The 22,650-nt window shown below is 36.6% G+C and overlaps 1 protein-coding gene across 2 annotated transcripts; it reads right to left on the reverse strand.

Moving 5' to 3' along the window:
* Nucleotides 1-1,647: 1,647 nt before the first annotated feature.
* Nucleotides 1,648-18,994, reverse strand: LOC18445450 (outer envelope pore-like protein). 2 transcript variants are annotated; one of them, XM_006855588.4, is made up of 5 exons: nt 18,652-18,994; nt 5,953-6,027; nt 5,507-5,662; nt 3,071-3,166; nt 1,648-2,207 (listed from the first exon to the last, which is right to left on the reverse strand). In XM_006855588.4, exons 1-5 carry the CDS (start codon nt 18,742-18,744, stop codon nt 2,124-2,126), a joined length of 504 nt encoding a protein of 167 aa, XP_006855650.1. In that variant the 5' UTR covers nt 18,745-18,994; the 3' UTR covers nt 1,648-2,123. The 2 variants fall into 2 exon arrangements, with proteins under 2 accessions (XP_006855650.1, XP_011627523.1); XM_011629221.3 differs by lacking the exon at nt 3,071-3,166 and having other exon boundaries at nt 18,652-18,974.
* Between the last annotated feature and the right edge of the window lie 3,656 nt (nt 18,995-22,650).

Here is a 22,650-nt window from a genome sequence, read left to right on the forward strand (position 1 = left end):
TTTTAATGAAAAAATAATAATTGCAAAAGGCCCCCAATATTGCCCATTAAGGCATGTTCCATTCTTGAGGCTAGAATAGGCATTACATGTTAGCCCCGTACAGATTTTTACTGAAAGAGATGGCTGCTATCCAAAGGGAAGATTATTATAAAGAAATAGGTTGAAATATGAGATTCAACCTAATTTGAAACTTTATCTTATTTGTTTAGGTTGTTTATTCATTTATTTTGTTATAGATTCATGTATTTATTTTGAATACATGACAAAGGGGTCCGGATTGGGGACTATAATTGAACTTATGCCGGAAAATGTTCCCTATATAGTAACACATTGATAAGCACACCACGAGGTCATGAAAACATGAATGTAATTATCCTTTCTGTCACCCTCATGGGCCATCATTGCTGGAATTTTTGAGTGAGAGAGTCCAACCCATAAGAACTCATAAGAAAAGAAGGGAATGAGAGAGAAATCCTAACCCATTAAAACCCATAAGAGGAGGGGATCTCTTCTCATTTTTTGTCATTTCAAAACCAGTGGAGATCAGAGTTACCTTGTGCCCTCTCACTTCCCCAGTGAATGTGAGGTAGGAGTCTTAGCTTAGTGCTTAGAGCACAAGAGGTCGGCACCTAAAATCCCAGCTTACACACTCAAAAGGAACAAAAAAGCGATGATGGTAGCAATTCAGTACACCCAACATCAAAATTGCATCTGCTTTTAGTTCCACTGCAACCCACCATCTCACTCCCTTTCCGTGAAAGGGATTGCAGAAACAAAAGGCTTACAAGCCAAATCTCAGGACATCAATGTGCCCGCAATCGAGTCAGTCATGGAAGTTTGAAATGTACGCTCATAAGTCAACCCGCATTATTCGATTGACATTTGCTGGTCCCAACTAGTTCATCACATTCAAGAATAAAAAAAACGTAACTGACATACTTTCGACACAAGTCTAAAATTTGGATATAAACTATGTTTTAATTGAGGTTCGGGTAAGGCTGTGGCTTTTACAAATTAAGGAAGGACGCACCTCAAAACCGGATCGAAAACAAGAATGGTACTAAGATCAAGAGCGGGAATGGTATCAAGATCAGGAGCGAGGGATCGTGAAATGACTGAAGATCCCTAGAGTTGGGAACACCATTCAGGGATCGAGATCCTCATATGTTAGGGATCAAGATTCCAACTTTTTTGAGATCTTGATCCCAATTTTTTGAGGATCTTGATACCAACCGTAAAGTGTATTATAATCAAAGATTATGTATATTCTCTAAAATAAGAATCTCATTATTTATATCAAGCAAGCAATATTTTTGTTACTAGTTGACCATAAACAAAAAAAATCATCAGTTTTTTTGTTGTTTTAGTCTTTTAAGGTTGGGATCCAAATCCCTAACAGCAAAAATCGAGATCCTTTTCTATGAGGTACAAGATCCCAAAATTTAAAATTTGAAATCCTTTAGAGATCCGTTTCGGGAACAACAAATTCGAGATTCTAGAAGGGATCGCCTACCAAAGTAGGAGATCCCAGTAACTATGCTCAAAACCTTATAGGCAAAACCAAACGCACTGGGAAATCCCTATGATTGGCCTATATATCCATTTCAGTCCCTAATTGTAGAATTTAAAGGAACGAAAATGATCAAGTAAAGAAATGGACAATTAAGCTGCATAATTGAAATCCATCAATCCATCTTCTTTAGATCCTTGATTGTCGAGATGAAGACAATCCATTTACATGTTTTCTGGTATCGATACTTTGTTTTTCAACCATATTGAGGCGTGGCCCTATAAAGCCACGGCTATACGAAATACTTTTCCTTTAGATACTATGTATTTTGCTCAATTTGAGGGGCAGACCAACCAAACAAAGTGGGTTGAACGGCGACTCCAGCTTGGTTTTGACAATGTTGAAGGATAAAGAAAAATGAGGCCAAAACACTAAAATAAGAACCAAGAAATAGCGCTGCACACACGAAGCTATAGCACAAATCTCTTAATTGATCCCCCAAGAATACATGATAAATGACTTAGAAATGGATGGCCAAATGGGAGAGAATCCCTTACTCCCAAAAATCTGATGTGGTGGTTATGTCCATCACTTCTTGTGGTTTTAAGTGAAATTACAGGTCGTATCTCACATTCCATTTACCATTACCATCCGCATTGAGGGTCCAATTGTTCTCCCTTATCTGGAAATAAGGTACCTACAATGGGAAAGGCACCCGTTTAGCATAAAACAGAAACATAAGGAATTATTATACATGAGACAATTGTGGCACATGGAAGATTCAACATATTATTGGAATCAATGCAGTGTTTTGTAAAGTTATCTGCAATATGGATTTGTAATATCAAGTAATTGTACTGAATGTTCTGTAATATCCTCAGCCATGAATACAAGGAGGCTAAAGATATGAGGGACGAAAAGCAAGCAGTGTGCAGAGAGAGAGAGAGAGAGAGAGGCAGGAGTGAAAATAGAGACTGATAAAAATTTAGTGGTAGTTGAGGTTTACGATTCCCTAGGCAAGATCTCGGGAGAATATCCATTCAAGAATCGTGAACTACCCCATTATCATCATAAAAAAGGAGTGTATAGCATACACCATGTGTACACTGCAGCACATCCATTTCTTGAATGGATGATGGGTACACTACCAGTGCGGTGCAGCTTTTATCCTTATAGAAAGATGAATGTATAGTAGAAATTTACTGAAAATAATGGAAAATGAAAGAAAACACAAAAAAAAAGTATAAACATAAGAGAATACAATCTAATTAAGAAACTATATACAGAAAGTACAAAATTCTTAATAAGCATGCTTTGTTATAAACGCGCACACACAAACAAGGATAACCCCATGTTGTATTTTTGCCAATCCATAGCATACTGCACAATCCCCCTAATGGAAAAACCGTGCTCCTGATGCAAAGAGGGTTTCCACATTAACTTGAGCAAATTCCCAAGAAAATGTAAATTTTGGCAATGACAACAAGATAAATTCTGAGGTCAATCGAAGTAATAATGAACAACTTCCATACAAAATAATGCGTGTATAAATTTGCTAACCTTTTCAGAAATATTATAACCAAGTCTCAACCTTAAATCTTGGTCTTTAAAATTTAGTATCTTCCAAGTCAATTCAATTGCTCCTCTTGTCTTTCTCTGCATAAATTTAATTAAAAGCATTAGAGAATACCATCACTTCCATCATGAAACAATTGAATGATGGGGTGTTAAGGTATAACGAAATTTCACGGGGAAGAATATTGAATAATCCATTGATTAGGAAATTATAGAGGAAGTCCTACAAACCAAACTTCAATGGCTTTGCCCTAGTTAAACCAGAAAAAAGTTATCAAAACTCAATTATCTATTCCAAATTCTCTACACAGACCCCTATTTATAATAAAAGACCTTACTTAGAGCCCAAAAAATCCTAATTCTAATTGAAATAGAAGTCCTTATTAAAATAAATTTTGTAATGATATTTTTATCCCTAATAAGACAAAATATTTCATAAAGCATTCTAGCTACTTCTCTTAACTCCTAACATCCTTTTAAAAAAAAAAAAAGGTTAGAATCCTATAAAACTTAAAAACCGTAAAAAGACAACCCCTAGAAAATTCCATTCCAAACATACATCCCTAAAATTTAATAAGAAAAATTCAAAATTAGGAAGCATCTTATCCTGCATCATATACCCCTGGTTGGAGAAAACTCGTTCTCGAGTTTTAAAGTAGGCTGAGATGAAATTTGCATTAGTCGCACAACTTTCTTCAACCCGAATATTATGCTTTGAATCCTTGGACCTGTGGGTTATTGGCCCAATCAAAATACAACAATTATGTATTGAAATAGAGTTTTTACAATCAGTTGATATATTCATAAACACGTTTAAAAAACCCTCAAAGAAAGGGTCATTATATGTTGATGAAATAATCATGATATACATGCTTAGTTCAGTCACATAAACTAGTTGAAATTGCTACAATACAGCCATATAACTCTGCTAAAATTGCCATGGTTCAGCCCTAGAACATACGACTGTGAATGTTCGAGATGAGCACCAAATTCAGTAGTAAAACCAACAACTTCACCTATTGACTTTCCTCAGTGTCATCTTTTTCTTGGTCAAAGATCAGTTCAACCATGAAACCTTGTTCATCATCATAGATCGTATCTTCCACAAGATCTTGTTCTTCATCTAAGTACGTGTCGATGATTGGTGGTGAATCCGAATCTACAATCTATTGATTTTGGAAACAACTTGATGAAAATAAAGGTTCTTCGTGGTCAATGTCCTCAATATCATGAACCAAATTGTACTCACACGCAATGAGGTTACCTCTCCCTTGGCTGTGAGTCAAATTATGTTCGCCAAAATTAGGAAATGTCTAACTTCATATCGAAAACCATAGAGTGATATCTCCCAAGTCTAGGTCTTCTATCAATTTCCTTTGCACTCTACTCCACATGGAGCACAACAGATGGAAGGGTTATACTTCACATCTTCTTGGGCAGAAAGATCACCATCTTGCCCATGAGTGATGCCCACAAGTTGTGCAAGTTGTTCAACTGGTCTCCTGAGATCTGCAATTTCTTCTTCTCCGGTATCATGGGTTAGATCCACAAGAGCTCTTCCTCAACTCTTCTCACTACCATGGATTCATTGAAATCATTCCAGGCAGAAATTAGCAGACCCTAGGTTGCAATCACAAACCCTACGCTTAATAAAAATTTCTTCCTTTGCCAATCACAAATCCTCATATTGATACCAATTGATTCAGAAAGAAATTTCTCAAGGAAGAAAAATGAATGATCTATTGATTAGAAAATTAAATAGGAAGCTTTACAAGTCGGGCTTCAATTGCTCTGCATTGGTTTAACAACAAAAAAGATATCAAAACTCAATTATCTGTTCTAAATTATCTACATAGAGCCCTTAAAAGATCCCTATTTATAATAAAAGACCCTACTTAGAGCCTAGAAAAATCCTGATTCTAATTGAATAGAAGTTCTACGTAAATAAAATTCATAATGACATTTTAACCATTAATAAAATAAAATATTCCATAAGCGTTATAAATACTTTTTTTAAACAGCTCCTAAAATATTAAAAATATTAAAAAAACCTTAGAATCCTAAAAGAACTTAAAAACCCTTAAAAGACAACCTTACAAAATTTAGAATACAAAAATTCAAAAATAATTGGCATCTTCTCTTGCATCAGGAGTTATGAAAGATATATAAGTTAATTTAAAGATCAAAATAATACATAGAAATACCAAAAGATTAGAAAGGAAAGCAATAAATTTAATCGAGGATAACATGATCAAATAATACATAGAAGTACCAAAAGATTAGAAAGGAAAGCAATAAATTTAATCAAGGATAAAATGTCCAAAATGAAATCCGAAAATGTAATCAAAGGGACTCAAAAATCTCATGCTCAGAAATCAAATTGAATCGAAAGGATTTCAAACATTGACAAGAAGTACCAACCTCTGTCAAATCTTTGTCAGCATCATAGCGCCCCTTTATATCCAAACTCAGCATTCCACTAGACGTGATTGGCCGTCCTGCCCTTCCACGTACATTATATGCGAGTTTCTCACCTGCACCATATCTGACTCCAAACCCCACACGTGTATCTGCTAACTGTAATACAAATCAATAATCTTTTGGGTAGTCATGGGTATATGAATTATTAATTTATATAATCTGCAAACAATAGAAATTATACTTTGACTATGGGAAAACAATGAACAGTAATCGAGACCCTCTCTCTCTCTCTCTCCCCTTTTCCATTTCAATGCATTGTGATGACACCAATGTACTATGGTTTCTCCAATCAATTGTGTTATAATACACTTTACCCTTGCTACAATTGCTTGCAGAATTATCATTATATGTGAATTCATAAAATATCAAATATTTTTGGAGTCTACCTCTGACAAAAGGTCTCTAGTTATCCGAGCCAAACAAGTCGGATTTCCAGTTTTGGTATCAACAATCCCATGAACCTGTAACACATCATGGCAACAACAAACACAAGAATGAAAATATTAGCCTCAATATTTAGTGCTCTTACATGAACGTGTTATGTGGCTCATTGAGAAGGCATAAATAGAAACTTTGATAACCATCAAATGGAATAATAGGCTCAATACAAATGTTATCAGACAAATACAAATAGGCAAATGCAAATGCATATACCAGGAATAGATACAATACCTTTTCACAATAATTGATGCATATTAATCGCCAAAGAATCATTCCAATGGATAGCAGGGTGTTAATTATTTCTTTGTGATTCTATATGGAACCACACTTGCTTTTCAATCATACTCATATGAGTAAATTACATTTAAAAGACAATGTTTTGGAAATGTGAAAGAAAACCCAATATATGCACAAGGATCTACTGTTTCTCAATGTCCTTGATCTAAATCCGACTTTGGGGGTCTACACCCTCACTAACTCGAGACAAACTGGAAATTGGCGAGAAAATGGAACAAGTCACCAATTTTTCAATGCAGGCATGGAAAAATTCAATTGGGTCAGTTCAAAGGATGTCTTTCTGTGTCCAGCGAAATCCTAACAGCGGATCTACCTGTCTAGTAAGGGGGATGTCGGTTGATCCTCTTGGTGGGAAGGGAGCTAGCAACTTCCAACTAATCACCAACCTTATTGATCAAAGAGATAAGAGAGCACGACAGAACGATTCAAAATCATGCCACGCTTTCTCTCGCCAGAAGACACAGCTTAAGCCGCACTTTTTCTCTCTAGAAGACGAGGCTGATGCACCACTTTGTCTCTCTAGAGGACGGGGCTCACCCCTTACTTTCTTTCTCGAGAAGACAAGGCCAACATCCCCGCTTTCTCTCTCCAGAAGAGGGATTCATGCGCCTTTTTTTCTCCCTAGAGGATGGGTCCCATGCCCCACTTTCTCTCTTGAAGAGGGGGCTCACACACCACACCCAAACCCACTCTCTAACTTGGAGTTCGCTTGCTACATTGGGGGCCCATGCTCCATGCGCCTCTCTAACTTGGGGTTCACTCCCTTCAATTGGAAACCCATGCTCCACACTCTCTATCTAGAAGAGGGAGCCCACATACGCTAAGATAGAGAGAGTCCTTTCTCCCCCATTGAGTTTTGATCAGTGCTGGAAAAATCGAACCGGAATGGTTACCCGGACATGGGGCCGGAAGCGGCTCAACCAGCCAAACCGATAAACTGCCCGATTCAATCGGCCTAACCGAGCAAGTCCCGAGCGATAAAACAAGTGTTAGAAAAATAAAAAAAATACAAAAGAAAATCTAATAAAATATAAAAATATATTTAAAATATGATTAAACAAAGCACATCCAAATTAAGTTGAAAATTAATTACAAAAAATGGATTTTAAAGAATTGATTTGTGCTCAAGATATTTTTGAAATTTTCAAAAAAAGATAGAAAATGTGAAAATAAGTATTAATAGCCAAAACAATTTCCAATCTTTGCCAAAAATGATGAAAATCATTAAAAAAATGCATTACAAACAAAATCCCTTATTTTTTTGAGATTTTACATACACTTTATTTTATTTTTCTTTTTAAAATACGATAAATTTTATTTTATTTTTCTTGTTAAAATACGCAGCAGGTTCACCAAAACTAGCAGAAACCGGAATTGGCCAGTTCCGATTTAACCGGGTGGTTAGAATTTTAACTGCTCAATTTTTCCTACACTGGTTTTGATGCCTTCAGGGCCCAGTCCTCCTAGAAATCTTTTGACGTACCATGGGACCACTGCCCTCTTTTTGGCTGGTACATGACTATGGAAGTCCTTAAAAGACTTAATAATGGTGGAACCATTTTCTGCAAGTATGGTCCCCACCGTGGAGCGTTCTCCGACTTTGACCCTCACAAGACTATATAAAGGAGGGAGTATTTTCTAGCAGCATATTTCTTATGGGCCTCACTCACCAATAAGAGAAGAGATAGAAGAATAAGACACTCATTTAAAAACAACGAGAAAAACAAGGCACATTATCTTATCCAAAAGAGACGTTCTTTTCTCATGGGTCAACTAAAAGACAGAATGTGAGCCAATCACACACCAATTATAAGAGAGGAGGGCCAATGAGGAGACCACATCTCTAAAGACCACATGGGCCCTCCCACTCACCACTGGTATAAGGATGCAGCACATCTTCCTTCTCGTTTCTCTATTTCTCACTCTTCTCCTTCTTCGACCTCTATCTTTCTTCTCTACCTTCTTTTTTGCTTTGTCATCCTTGGGCCTAAACCCTAGGAGAGCTCCTATGCTACGGCCAAGAATCAAGCCTTTTCTCCCTCACATGCATCCTTAGATCCAGTCGAAAATGGCTCAGGAGCAACAAAAATTTACCCCACTCTGAGGGGAGGGGACTTTCCATTTTTATGAAAATAATGAGTTATATCTCTCTGCAATCTACATTTCTTCTAATTATTTCCTCAGACCTCAAAACGTTCTTGCAAAGCATTCAAGAACCTAAAGGACACATATCTTCCTTGGGTAACAGAAATCGACGGCTATAAACCCATTTGACATATAAAAATCTGGTATTATTACACAAGGAATGTGTAAAACCTTAGACTCGAGTGAAGTTCAAATGGAGTCTCAGCGAACACAATATCTATAGTGTTCTAAACCATACTTAACGGGAGCAGAGAATGGTTCTGGGGTTGGGAGCGGGAACGTCGAATCAAAGGGTGTTTGAAGCTACGGCACTTTCAAATCGCACTCCATAGACGGTATCTAGCCCAGAGCTAGATCCCATATATAAACAACTTCAGTCCCAACGCTCATGGGATCTGGATCCCATATTTCAAGGGCCACCTTTCCCACTTATCATGGAATCTCAATCCCAAACACCTAGTGACCGTGATCCATATAAATTGGGTCCTCAATCCATAAATATAAAGGATTGCAGTCCCAATGCTCAGGGAAAGTAGTACCTGGTGCGCAACAAACAGGGTTCCATTTTCCAATTGTGTTAAATGCTTTAATTATTTTGATTATCGATATGGTTTATACATTTTAAAACTCTTGTAGCAATCTAGGTAATTTAATTCTTGATGTTTGGGATCAATACATGATGAGGATGGAGATCCACAAATATAGGGAGGGAAGAGATCGCGATCCCAACATGATAGGGATCAAGATCCACAAATAGAGGGATCATGCACCATGATTGGGGGGGACCCAAGTCCCTGTGAATAAGGAATCGAAATTCTGTGGAAAAGGCATGAGCTCCTTAGAAAAAAAATCTCCTTTGAAAAAAAATGAGTTTCGGTGAAGATCCCAGCTTCGGAGCTTGGGATCTGGATTACGAAGCCGGAACCATGCCCTCTAGGGGCACTCCTGGTAACTATGTTTTATACATTGTACAAAAAATATTAATTAAAGAAAATGAATGCTCATGACATCGGACTTTCTCTATATACCTATGCAACCATATATTCCATACATAATAAACAATTGGATATTCTATATTCATTACAGCTGAATATTAATCATCATTTTATTTACTGCATGACATTTCTATCATCATCATCCGAGCCCTATCCCAACTACTTGGCATCGGCTACATAAACCATGTTCTATCATTCTACTCTATCAAGGACCATACCCATAGTTATGCCATTAATCACCATATTTTTTCTCACTTCTTCCATGCGTGTCTTTTTGGGACTTCCCCTTGTCCTTTTAGAGCCTTTCACTTGAACCAAATCATGCCTCCTAATGAGCACTGTTATAGGTTGACGTTGCACATGATCAAACCACTTAAGTTTACTTTTCCTCATCTAATCGGCTATTGAAGCCAACCCTAAGTTCCCTCGGTTGTATTCATTCCAAATTCAATTCATGCATGTCTTGCCACGCATCCATCTCAACATCCTCATCTCGGCAACACTCATTCTATAGATATGTTGTTTTTTGACCGCCCAACATTCTGTCAATAAAACATTGTTGGCATTGAAACCGTCCTATAGAACTTCCCCTTCAGCTTCATTGGAATGCGACGATCACATAGGGCTCCAAAGCACATATCCACTTTGTCCACGCATCTCTAATTCTATTGGCAAACTGAATAACATTCTTATAGTTCGTCATATTTAACATATAATGCAATGCATAAACATTCATTTTTGCAAACTAGCTTTTATCAGTTATGACGAGAAATCATGAACATAAATACATAGCATACTTCTATAGATCAATAGATAATTATATACAAGGATGAGGTTCCTTCTTCTAGATCTTGGCCTAATGGAGTGTGCCATGTAAGAGTAATGATTAAATGCCTGTGCTATATTTGTAAACAGACCATCATTTACCCCTCGGAAGCAACTTCCATATCAAAGAATATGAGCTATGAGATTTGAGGGTAGTTTACAAAGAAAAATGTATTGTGTATGGACTTTGTCATATTTAACTAAAGGTACTTTTACAGCTCGCTACCTATCCCAATTGAATTAATCAAGCATCCAGAAGGACAGATAGAGAGTACAATATGCAATCCCTCAAGATCATGTGTTCTCACTCTTATAATATTCATTTCTTCAATATATTCATTTCTTATAATATTCATTTCTTCAATATATTCTTAGTTGCCTAACTTGACACCCCGAGAATTAGGATGGTTTTCTAGAATTGAACAAATAACTACCTTGTCTGGGTCATCCAATTGGTCTTAGATGTGTTGGCTATGAAAAGATGAGAACTGCATGAGATGTACACCATCTTAGTGCATTATATAATTGCTGCTCCACACTGTAAACCTGGAATCTATTCGCTCATCACATGTTTATGTCGTTAAATGTTAAAGATAATAAAAAATCCGATTTTGAGAAAGTGATGTCCAATTTTCAATTAGAAAATTGAATCAGAAACTGCTGTCAGAAAAATCTCTTTATTCTTTAATATATTAACAAACACTAACTTCACCAGGAGAGAAGCTTCCTTCCACAATTTTCCTTTCCTTTGATATTCCATTGAAGAAAGCTTTCCTCCATGAGCATGAGTAGTCGATGAATAACCTCCAATTTTTAAGTTGAGAAGTGACTGTTTTCTATATGAAAATTGCATGAGAGTGTTGGACTACTGTTTCTGTTTTAATCTATTAAGTGTACTATGGTAATCAGTTGTCTATTTTGCACATACAAGAGCACATTCACAAAGGATTTTCGGTTTTGTATTGTACCAAATATTTTTCTCTGGTAAGCATTAACAGATATAGGCCATTCTGGCTGCAATAAACATTTTTATTATTAAACTATGGATTTTGTGCAAAATACAACTACCATTCAGTCTTTGAAGACCATAAATAAGTAAAACAAATTTATGGATTAAGCACAAAGTGAACCTAACGGTGAACATAATTCAATGTAAGCAATCAAACAGCCAAATTAACCAATTGATTTTCAAAATGGAAAAGCATATCTGTATGTCCTTCATTATTGGACTCCTACGCATTCCACTGATGTAGAAAAGCCCAACAAGAAACAATATACTCCTCTCTGTCATCTATTCCTAACAAGTCCAATCAATCTAAGATGGAGTCTTTGGAGACTCTTGGGGCGCATTTGTTTGGTGGGACTTTTCGGAAGTGGGAACCAAAAGTCCCACCACGCCATCTCTCCCGTGTTTGACGAAAAATTTTTAGATGTGCGTGGAATGCCACCAATATACGCACATACAAAAAAAAAGGGTTCCATCAGCTTCCATGCCCTACGGTGGAAGCCTGCTCTATGGAAACCAAATCTCCCGCCCTGCTAATATCGCCTCTTCGCAAATAAATCCTCCTTTCCCATGCCACTCCTCTCCCCAAAGATGCCCTCAATGCCACCAAATCCTTAGCAGTAGTATCTCTCTCAGCTATCCTCCGGGTAATCTTCCTTCCCTCTCTCTCTCTCTCTCTCTCTCTCTCTCTCTCTCTCTCTCTCTCTCTCTCTCTCTCTCTCTCTGTGGCTTTCTAGCCACAGCTTGGATTCATCTCACCAAGTTTTGCTTTACTTTTTTCTCTTACAATGTACAAATTTTACCAATCACTACTTTGGATCATCTTTCTTAAAATCCATCGCATTTATACATGAATATGGATCCTTTGTGCTAGTTAGACATGACCTATATATTACGGAATAGACTTACCAGTCAGCAAGAAAACCCTACATGAATCATGGAAGAGTCTCGGTATACTTCGCAAAAAAGACCAATAGCAATTGCATTTGATTGGGAGATGATCACAAGTGTCACTCCTTGCTCTCCATATAGGATACATCGACCAAAAAAGTAAAATTGTTTTTCAGTAGATTATAAGATATAGAGTTCCATGTTCTTGTACACTCCGCAAAAACAATGAGCTCCAAGTTTCTGTGTTGTTGAGAATAGCCATATATATCCAACTGATAATAACCAGAGATCGTAGAAGTCCACAAAACCAAATGTGCCACTCATCTGTGTCAAATAATTTGTGAGCACATTTTTTTGGACAACTAAATTTGGCAAAAAAAGCTGGTGAGAGAGTTGGTTAAGAAAAGATTTTCCATGAAACCAGAGGTTAAATGGCAAAGTTTCTTGACTATTCAATGGTCTTTGTAAATGGTATATGTCGGTAGTGAGATTTAATGGCCTTTTTTGTGGTATTTATGTAGTAGTGAGATTGCGATTTGTTCAGCGTCAATTGCAAATGCTGTCCAGCATTCAATAAAATGCCTGAAAGAGGTGGATTTATGGAATGCTATGCTTTGTGGTATTAAAACATGTGGGTTTACAGAGAAGTAATTTTCATGTGATACCAAATTGAATAATTTCACAATCACTAGTGGAATCAATTGCAAATGCTGTCCAGCATTCAATAAAACCCCTGAAAGAGGTGGTTTTATGGAATGCTATGCTTTTTGGTATTAAAGCAAGTGGGTTTACAGAGAAGTAATTTTCATGCTTTCTCATATTTCTAAGTGATACCAAATTGAATAATTTCACAATCACTAGCAGAATCTGTTACTATATTCATTAAGAACAGCTCTATGGATATTAGTCATGCTGCTATAAAATCTGTACGCCTTCTGAGGGTAAGTAAGACTATCCCCTCATTTTTAGATTTTGTTTTAAATAGGGTTGTTGTAGAAGCATCTTCTAATAAGAGTAGCAAGTGACATATGATAGGGGTGTTGTAGAGGCATCTTCTAACGACAGTAATTAGTGCATACTTCTGTTTTACATGATAGGGTTGTTGAATTTTGCTTTGGTGGTATGGTACACCTTATATATGTTTAGTGTCATATGTTTAACAAGTATGGTACACCTTATTAATGTGTTTGTGTTGTAGAGAAATGGATTCTCATCTTTCAAACACACCCACAACTGCAATCTCGAAAGTAGTAGGACCGTAGGAGGGCTCCTCAATGGTCTTCAACCGAGGAGGACACCTTCATAGACCTTATGCTGAAGGAGGTAAAAAGTAGGAATGGTGGGTTCAAGAAGAACGCACTGAATCGGATGGTTGAAATTATGATGGCCAAGTTCGGCTACTTTTACGATGCTGAAGGGCTTCGGAGTAAGCACATAGTTTTTAGGACTCTATATAGAAACTTCAAGAAACTCATCATTGTGTCAGGCTTTGGGTGGGATGATGAGAGGAAGATGGTGACAACAGAAGCGGACATTTGGGATGACTATATAGTAGTACGTAAATAACTGACCTTCCTATATTATTCTCTTGGTTGTTTAGGTTGAATGAGTAGTTGAATTTAGCTTGGGCATTCCCTTTTAGGACAATGTCTGGGGTAAGAAGTATCGAAACAAGAGTTTGCCAGACATTACTAGGCTGAAACTAACTTTTTGCAACAGGGTCGCTGATGGGGCGCGATCTTCAGGTGGGGGTGATGTTGGAAAAATGTAACTACCCCAACACATGATGTGCCCATGCTTTCTTCCCAAGTGGGCCCAGCTGATGTGGCAGAAGACTCATCATTGAAGCCTAGATGGAACCAATTCCTCCAAGTCCAAAAGGCACCGCTCTCACACTCCAATATCTCAAACTAGGATGCGACAACCCATTACTACTGAGTCAATGGCGGGGGCGATGGGAGTGATGGCCGAGAGCATGAAGGAGTTAGCTAGTACTAAGAAAGAAAATCCATCGACAAGAAAGAAAAATGCATGGAGCATATTGAACAGATGTATGAGCTAGGGGAAATAGATGAAGATGATCTCATAAAGGCCTGTCACCTCTTCCAAAATGCCTCGATAGCTGGAATGTTTTATATTTTGAAACCCAGGTTTAGGAAGAGGTTCTTGAAGGAGGAGCTAGCAAAGTTAGAGTAGGTGCCTATTGGTGATAGTGGTTATGGTGTTTTGAAGATTGTTTTTTTGTTTTTTTTGGTTGCATACAAGGTCTTCTTCTTCTTCTTTTTCCCCTTATTTCATGAGACTTCTTTTTGTAGTTTAGGGTACACAACCTCATCGAAGTTATGTGGTGATGAGTGATAACTTCATACAAACTTTCATTATCTTTCTAGTACTATCATGAGTGTGCTAATGAATGAATGGATACTTCGTATGATACTGAATTTTTTATGTGGATCATGACGTTGGGGACATTCTAGTTCACTCTTGATTTGTTAGGTGGTTTGTGATGTAGCTACTTGTAGTGATATGACTGAATTCATATTTTTTAATGTTTATACTCATATGTGTAAACTTGCTTACATGAGGCCAGAGTGAAGTCGTGTTATGGATCCTTCGCGGCGAAGATTATTTATAATGTCATACGCTGCATACGCCATGTGCTGTGCAGCATATTGGTATGTCACTTCCCAAATGCCGAGGCAACGAGTTCACACCTCCATACAAACGGAGGCGAAGTATGTGGAATATATATTGATTGGTCATCATCGAAAATGCTTTGACATCTTGCGGATGGAAAGGAATGCATTCATTGACCTATGTACTCTCCTAAAAGCGATGTCTCTAATTCAAGATATGAGGCGCTTGACGGTTGAAGAACAAGTGGCTATATTCTTGAGTACTTTGACGCATGACGAGCGCAATAGGGTGATCCAAGATCGCTTCCAACACTCCAGACAAATGATTAGTTTCTTTTTTAATGGAGTTTTAAAGGCGATCTTGGATCTGGGACCAATGGTCCTACAACCTCCAAGCAACGAGACACCCGATCTTAGCTTAAGTGATACACAAAGGTTTTACCCATATTTTAAGGTAAACGGAATCGTCTTTCAAATCATCAAATTATATATGTTTGAATTTTTGTTATTTGGCATGACTCAAATAGGATTGTGTCAAAGCTATTGATGGGACACATACCAGCACGAGTTAATATGCAGATGCAAAGGCACTATCATAACAGGAAAAGTGGCCTCTCTCAGAATGTTATGGCTGCAATTGGGTTCGATATACGGTTCCATTACATTCTTGCTGGATGGGAAGGATATGCATCTGACTCGAGAGTCTTATACGACGCAATTGGCAGGCAAACAAATCGTCTGACAATGCCTGAAGTTAGAATCACTTGGTATCTCCTTTGTATCACAACACAGCTAGTATAAATGTAGTTACATGACATATTTGATGAATATGGAGCAAAAAAATGCTCGTGAATGGAGGATACCCTACTAGGCGTGCTTTCATCGCTTCATATCGTAAAATTCAATATCATTTAAAGGATTTGCTTCTGGTCCACAAGCGCCACAAAATGAGAAAGAGCTATTCAACTCAAGGAATGTAGTTGAAAGAACGTTGGGGCTATGGAAAGCATGATTTCCAATTCTAAGAAATCAAATGCAGTATCCATTGAAAACACAAGTCGGTGTAGTTATCGCAACAAGTATTTTCAATAACTATATAATGATGACAAGAGGAGCCAATGATCCATAGGAGCTTCAATTCAGAATGAGGGATCTCAGAGACAGAAAATGCAGGAAGGTGATAACAATGCAACACTTTCTCAGAGTGCAGATGACCATGACGAGGGTGTGCAATTACGAGATGCAATTGCATCCCAAATGTGGCATGCCTATGTCAATCATTAAAGTCATTCAATTATTTATCATTGTGGTGTCTTCTTATTGTTGATTTATGCCATAAACACTTGTTTTGTGGTGATATGTAACTGCTGTGTTTTTATTTTTTTAGTTGGACTCTTTCCAACTTCCTATTATCAAACACACCCTTGGGGTTATAGATAAATGGGATAACTCTCTACATAACGTAATCGTACAATTTAGACATTACCTCAATGAACATTTAAGAAAGACATCTCGCATATCATATTTGAACAATACAGATGGCCAGTTTTGCTTCGAATGCTTAAAGGGATTTGATGCAATCTCATAAAAGAATGTAAAAGATCACACAATTCACAATGTCAAAATCTTGATAAATAGGAATAATTTTGAAATTCACTTTTGCAATTTCTCTCAACATTTAAAGTTTAATGTGCCATTGCTTGGATATGCTTGTATCTTAGGAATTATTTAGGTTTTAGAGATTTGTCTAACATGAGCGCAGTCATAGGGTAATCTTTGATGGATTAAGATGCATAGAAGGGTCCTCGGCAGAGCAGAATGAAGTAACTCAGTCCATCAACAATCTTAAACATAGATGATCTACAGAAATAATTCATCTTGAAAACAAAAGAGATAGAAAATGAAAAGGAAGAGGTCAGCAAGGATCATGAAAGTCGTATAAAATCACAAAGAAGAAATCAACATAATGGAGATCAAGGAATCTTTATTCATTTGATAAGTAACTGAGATATAACTTTCTGTAGGAAATCAGTGGGGAAGTTCTTTAGAAGGGGCATTCAAGTATTCCACTGTATGACATCAAACATGAACATGTGGGAAACGAGGAAAATGTTGCAGCCACATCATAATAAGCATTAAAGTGAATCAATGACATCAAAGAGTTTAATATTTCCGGCTAACATTTAAGAGATGCATGTGTACTTGGGGCTATTTCAACCAAATTCTTTCATACCACAAAAAAAGGAGAATAGAAATGTAGGTAAAGGGAAACACATAGACCATTTACAGAGAGGCCATTTTACAATCATCACAATCTGTAGCTCATACCGTTTTATTTCTAATTTTCTAGTAAGTAAGTCTTACTCTCTTTAAATTAATCACAGCCATACTTTCCATAGTACCATTTGCAAGTATTTCAAGTACCAAGCTTCCTTTGAGTCTCAGCCATCGCCACACTGGTATCATTTATTAGGCCTCTTAGTCCCCTAAGCCATGAAACCTACTTCTAAAATAGCATAGGCTACACATCAAAGCACTCACTACTATGGCTAGGGACTAGTGCTTTGATGCTTCGCATAGGCTACACATAGACAAGCCACTATTAAGCTTTGCTCGTTGCATCAAATCGCTCCGCAAGGTTAAAAAGTCAATAGCCAAGTCTAGATAGTATTTTCACTTTCACTTTACACATGAACTATGTGAAACAAGTAACACCAACAACTAGGATGTACTCCAAATAACTTCCAAGAGGCTTCAAACAGGTAATTTTCTTTAATTTTTCAACAGCTCTTGCCCATGATGACTTAATGTTCCTAAAAACACCACGAAAACCTGTTAATTGTATCATCTAGCAGTACTTAAGTTTGACCATTTAAATATACGAATTCTATGATGTGCAGTAAGGTGGAAAGCAGGATAATCCAAACATATTTTGTATGTTGTAACTATTTAGAAGATTACAGCCTTGAGGCTTAAGGAGGAATATGACCACCTTTTTGATAACGCAGCTGAGCACTTCGTTAATTCAACTTGATCAAGCAAAGCATTTCCATGCCCAATAACCTAATTTCATATCCATCAATAGATTGAAGCACAAGCACGTTCAGTAAACAGCACCAATGAACACAAAGAAGTTGTATTTAATCCCACATCTCAGCTGCAAGATACTCATTCAGCATCTCCCAATGGAATATTTCGAAATGACCAAAAGAAAGACCAATCATATATCACCACAAAGACTTGAAGCAAGAACATCATGAACATAACCATTACATTATACAGCACATAAATGGGAATTCGAATGTTCCTGATACACCATCAATGGCTCTAGAAATATAACTACGGTATAATATAAACAGGCAAACATATACAAAAATAAGAGAAAATGCAAATGAAAAAATGGGTAGAAATATGCAAGCTGGTTTGGACATTTCCAATGATACAAAGATAATAACAGAGCACAAATTCATTATCTTGCCAAGAAACAAATACCTCTAACTAAAATCAAAGAATTCTCAACGAAGTTAACACATGCCATAGCTCAACAATCCAGTAAAAGGGACAAAACCCAAAGAGAAGGGAGGATATTACTGAAACAAGATATTCAAACACCCAAATAACCCAATTATCAAAGGATAAAAATATAAAAAACGCACAAAAGCAACAACCCAACATAAACAATCCAATAAAGAATCAAATTTCCACTTCAATATCTCAAGTTTTCTACAAATAAAGGGCGGTGAGAGAAACCCATCAATAAATAAATAGAATAAATCATTTAGAGTGACTACTATATGCCAGTAAAAATCAAATAAGCAGCTAAAATTGAAAGTAGGTGGAACACTGAACCTGGAAGAGCAAATCACTAGATATTGGGAAGTCCTTCTTGGCATGAATGCACAGGGCTTTGCCATCCGAGCCATACCTAAGAGAAGTATCCATTGAAAATTTATGCGGGAGGTAACTTTCTCTCTCCCCTTTTCAATTTTTAGAGAAAGAAAGTGAAGAAGCGGGCTCTTTTCTAAGTTTCAGAGAGGAAAAGAGAAAATGCAGGCGCCACCTCAAGAATCGGTATTAAATTGATACGAAAAAGTATGGGAAATAACGAAAAGTATTTGGTGCGTCGGCCGACTCACACTTTTTGTGTGGTCTCCCTATAGAATATAGGTCAAGGATGCATTTTCGATCCTATATTTTAGAGTTCAATATTCTCAACCATAATCTAAAATGTTTCTTTTTAGGGTACGGTTGGTATTTAGCCTAATCTCTAAACGATCAAATAAGAGTCCACCCTTAAATGGTGCTTAGAAATGTGGTTTCAATATTGGAAATCTTTGTGTTAGCCTTAAAATATATTTTCATATTTAAAATTTAAAGCTTAAAAAATAGTGTAGATCATATCTATGAAAACTTAAAAATCTTGAAAATTGGCCGTGCAAAAATGAGTTACAAAATATACTATTTTCAAAACTTGAAATCTTTTTTTTTATCATGTACATGCATCTTAGATGTCGAGATGGTCAATTTGAAGATATTTAAGATAAGCTCAAATTTGATTGTTTAAAGCCTCGGCTCTATGTAAACTTTTTCCTTCTTTTTCAAAATCAATTTTTTAATTCTTTTATTCCCCGTCTGTTTTGACGTGAAATTTTTTTGACATCCAGTGGACATTGGATAGACAAGGGTCCCGCACTGTAATAGGTGAATCGACTCACCAAAACCGTGTCCGAGAAATAATCCACAAACCATATGAGTCGCCAATAGTATGGTCGTAAGATACTACTCCATCTCTTTGATAGGTTTGAACCAATTTGGCGCATGATCCTCATTATAATTTCTTTTTTTTTGTTTTCTTTGGGCCCTAGTAGTACCAACGAGCCATTTGATGAAATCTCTAACTTCATTATTACCAAATATTAATGGCCCAAATCCTATTGATTTATCTTTTCTTTTTCTTTTTTTCTAGTAAATCAGCTGGTAAAGGTCAATACCCATTTCATTAATTAATTGAAAGATATTACAAAAGATACTCCCTTAGAAAGGGAATACTGAAAACATGAGATATCAAGAAAAGGGTGTGGTTTGTGTAAGGTTGCAACATTAAACAAAGTGAGGCTCACCTCCAAATTTTATTATAAGATGTAATTTTGGTGTCAAGAACTCATAGGATGGTCGGAGAATCCATTTCCATCACTAATTATAAAATTTTAAAATCTTAAAATGGTTCAAATTAAGTAGATATATAAGTACATGAAAATCTTGAAAATAAACTGTCCAAATAATGTGTTGCAAGATGTACTATTTTTTGAAGTGATTTTTTTTTTTTATTGTTTCCATACATTTCGATGTCAGGACGATAAATTATAGGGTTTTTCAATATCAAAACAATATTTTTTTAATGGATTTTTTAGGTGTACTTTAATTCTCCATTTTAAAGTTGCAACCTTATAAAAATTTTCCATTAAGAAATAACCAAAAAAATCTGGAGGGCAAGAACGCCAAATTATAACCTCTGATCATCTCGTGCACATCCTAAAGATGCTGCACACAGTTATGAAGGAAGTGTGTCAAAACGTTGAGGGGAGCATTTAGTACCAGACAAGTGCATGAATGGTTTTAGGATTAAGAGAGAAGATTGAGAAGACTATAGTGGTGGGTATTGCTCGTTCAGGTTAGAGTGGGGGATGGTTAGCTTTGAACTGCATTCCTAGAAAGCTAAGTATCTTTCGACTGGGGGATGGTTTAACTTTCATTAAGTCCACTTTATCTAACCTGCACATTTACCTTATGTCTTAATTGGTTATGCTGGATGACATTGAGAGGAAGTTGGGAAGGTTAATGAAGGATTTTCTTTGGGGTGATGATGAGAATGCGATAAAATATCATTCCGTCTGTTGGGATAGAGTTTATATACCAAAGAAAAAAGGTGGCCTAGGAATACAAAAGTTAAAATTAATGACTGTGGTTCTCTTGACTAAATGGTGGAGAAGTATACAGGGGGAAGACCGATAGTGGATAGAATCATGAAAGTGTTGTTTGCAAAATACATGAGTGACAATGAATGGTTATTAATGGGAGATGGAAAAAGGGAAAGATATAGCTTTACTTTGTGGAAAGAGATTTGGCATTGTTAATTTTTTTTTTTTTGTGAGGAATTTAAGGTGGATGATAGGTAGGGTGTTATGACAAGATTCTGGTAAACATAAATTGCTGGGTAATGCACCTTTGAAAGTACAGTTTTCTGATTCGTATTGTCAATAGGTGATGGACATTATTTCGGGAAGGCGTTTTGAAGCTAATTGGAAAATTTTATGTGGACACAATAGAGTTCCAGATTTAGTCCTTGCACAAATTGCTTCCTTATTGCAGGAGTTGAAGATGGTTTTTATTACCACCAAAGTCGAGGATAAAGCTATTTGGGAGATTGAAAATGAATGGTATTTTTTTTTGTGCATGATGTTGTTTTATGATAGATTTAGATGGACTAAATCTAGGAGAACCAAGATCGGGAAGGGGCATATACTTCACAAGATTCAGATCTTTTTTGTGGCTAGTGACTCAGGGAAAGGTGTTCAACATTGATCAATTATAGAAAAAAGGGAGAACAATGGTGAATATTTGCATGTTATGCAAGGATGATGAAGAAAATAGAGGTCACTTATTTTTAGCATGACCGTGTACTCAATAAATTTGGTATTGCGCTATTGGAAAAATGGGAATTTTTATAAACATGCCAAGATGCTCTCAAATGTTATGCAGTATGCACCATCTGAATCTTCCAAATTTCACTAGAACTCGCAAAATTATTGGGAAATTTACAGAACTGCAATTATTTGAGAAATTTGGAAAAGAGAGAAATAGAAGGGTCTTTGTTTGTTGAATATAGAAGACATTAAGAGGTTTGGAATTTCTTGGTAAACAAGAATTGCTCAGGTATTCAAAAGTGGATCTTGTTTGTAATATGGGCATTGTTATCAAGACGAGCATCGTTAAGAGAAGAGCTCTTTATGGATAGGAGCCTCTGATCAGTGCTTTTCAGCTTAACTTTGATGAAAGCTCACCGGGTAATTAAGGGTCTGCAAGCATAGGAGGCTTAATTAGGGATTAGGGATCGTGGGGTAATACCATTTGGACACACTTGGGAGCATGTGTTATATGAAGCCGAATTATATTAAAAGACTCGAAACTTTTTGTTGGACTGATCTTGAAAATGCTATAATGGTGGAATAAGACTCTCAAATTCTAAGAACAAAAAAAATTCTTTGGCTTCAGTTTATGGATTATGGGGTAGAGAAGCAAACCACGAGGCAGATTAGTTGGGAGGCATTTGTTGATTAGGAAACTCGAGGAAAAGTCCCCGACCTTGTATCTCTTATTGGTTTGTTCAGAATCAATTGGTGGTAAATGGGGTGGCTTATCCGTTTGATTAGGGGAAAATGGGGAATCCAGGACTTGTTAGAAAAGAAAAATGAAAATACGTCCTTGATTCCCTCTCTAACTCCTCCCTTTCGCTTCTCCTTATTCTCTCCCCACCAAGCCCGCTCTCAATCTCTTCCCACTTGCTCTCATCTCTCTTTCACTTTGATCTGAACCAACAGTTAAGAATTGCTCATGTCACAATGCCGTGCCAAAACATTGTTTGATTTTTTATTTTTTTCTATAAAACCTTTTCTGCTGAAATTTGGGGGGTCACATCAAAAAAATTTTAAAAAATTGTTATGAAAATAAATAACCAAAATGCCACTCACATGAATTTTTTTTTTTTTTTTTAGTTGTGTCCCTTGTCAGATGTATACATACCCCAAATTCCGTTACAAAATGATTTATAGAATAAAATTAAAAACAAGA

Source organism: Amborella trichopoda, chromosome 9 (assembly GCF_054954075.1).
Source record: "Amborella trichopoda isolate Santa Cruz 75 chromosome 9, AtrichopodaSantaCruz75HAP2 v2.0, whole genome shotgun sequence".
Lineage (NCBI taxonomy): Eukaryota > Viridiplantae > Streptophyta > Magnoliopsida > Amborellales > Amborellaceae > Amborella > Amborella trichopoda.

Excerpts from the sequence above, each read along its gene's own strand:
- LOC18445450 (XM_006855588.4), bottom strand. The coding sequence starts at position 18,744 with ATGGATACTTCTCTTAGGTATGGCTCGGATGGCAAAGCCCTGTGCATT. Across the intron at positions 6,028-18,651 it reads CTAGTGATTTGCTCTTCCAG|GTTCATGGGATTGTTGATAC; the intron begins GTTCAGTGTTCC and ends GATGTGTTACAG. Across the intron at positions 2,208-3,070 it reads GTTATAATATTTCTGAAAAG|GTACCTTATTTCCAGATAAG; the intron begins GTTAGCAAATTT and ends TTCCCATTGTAG.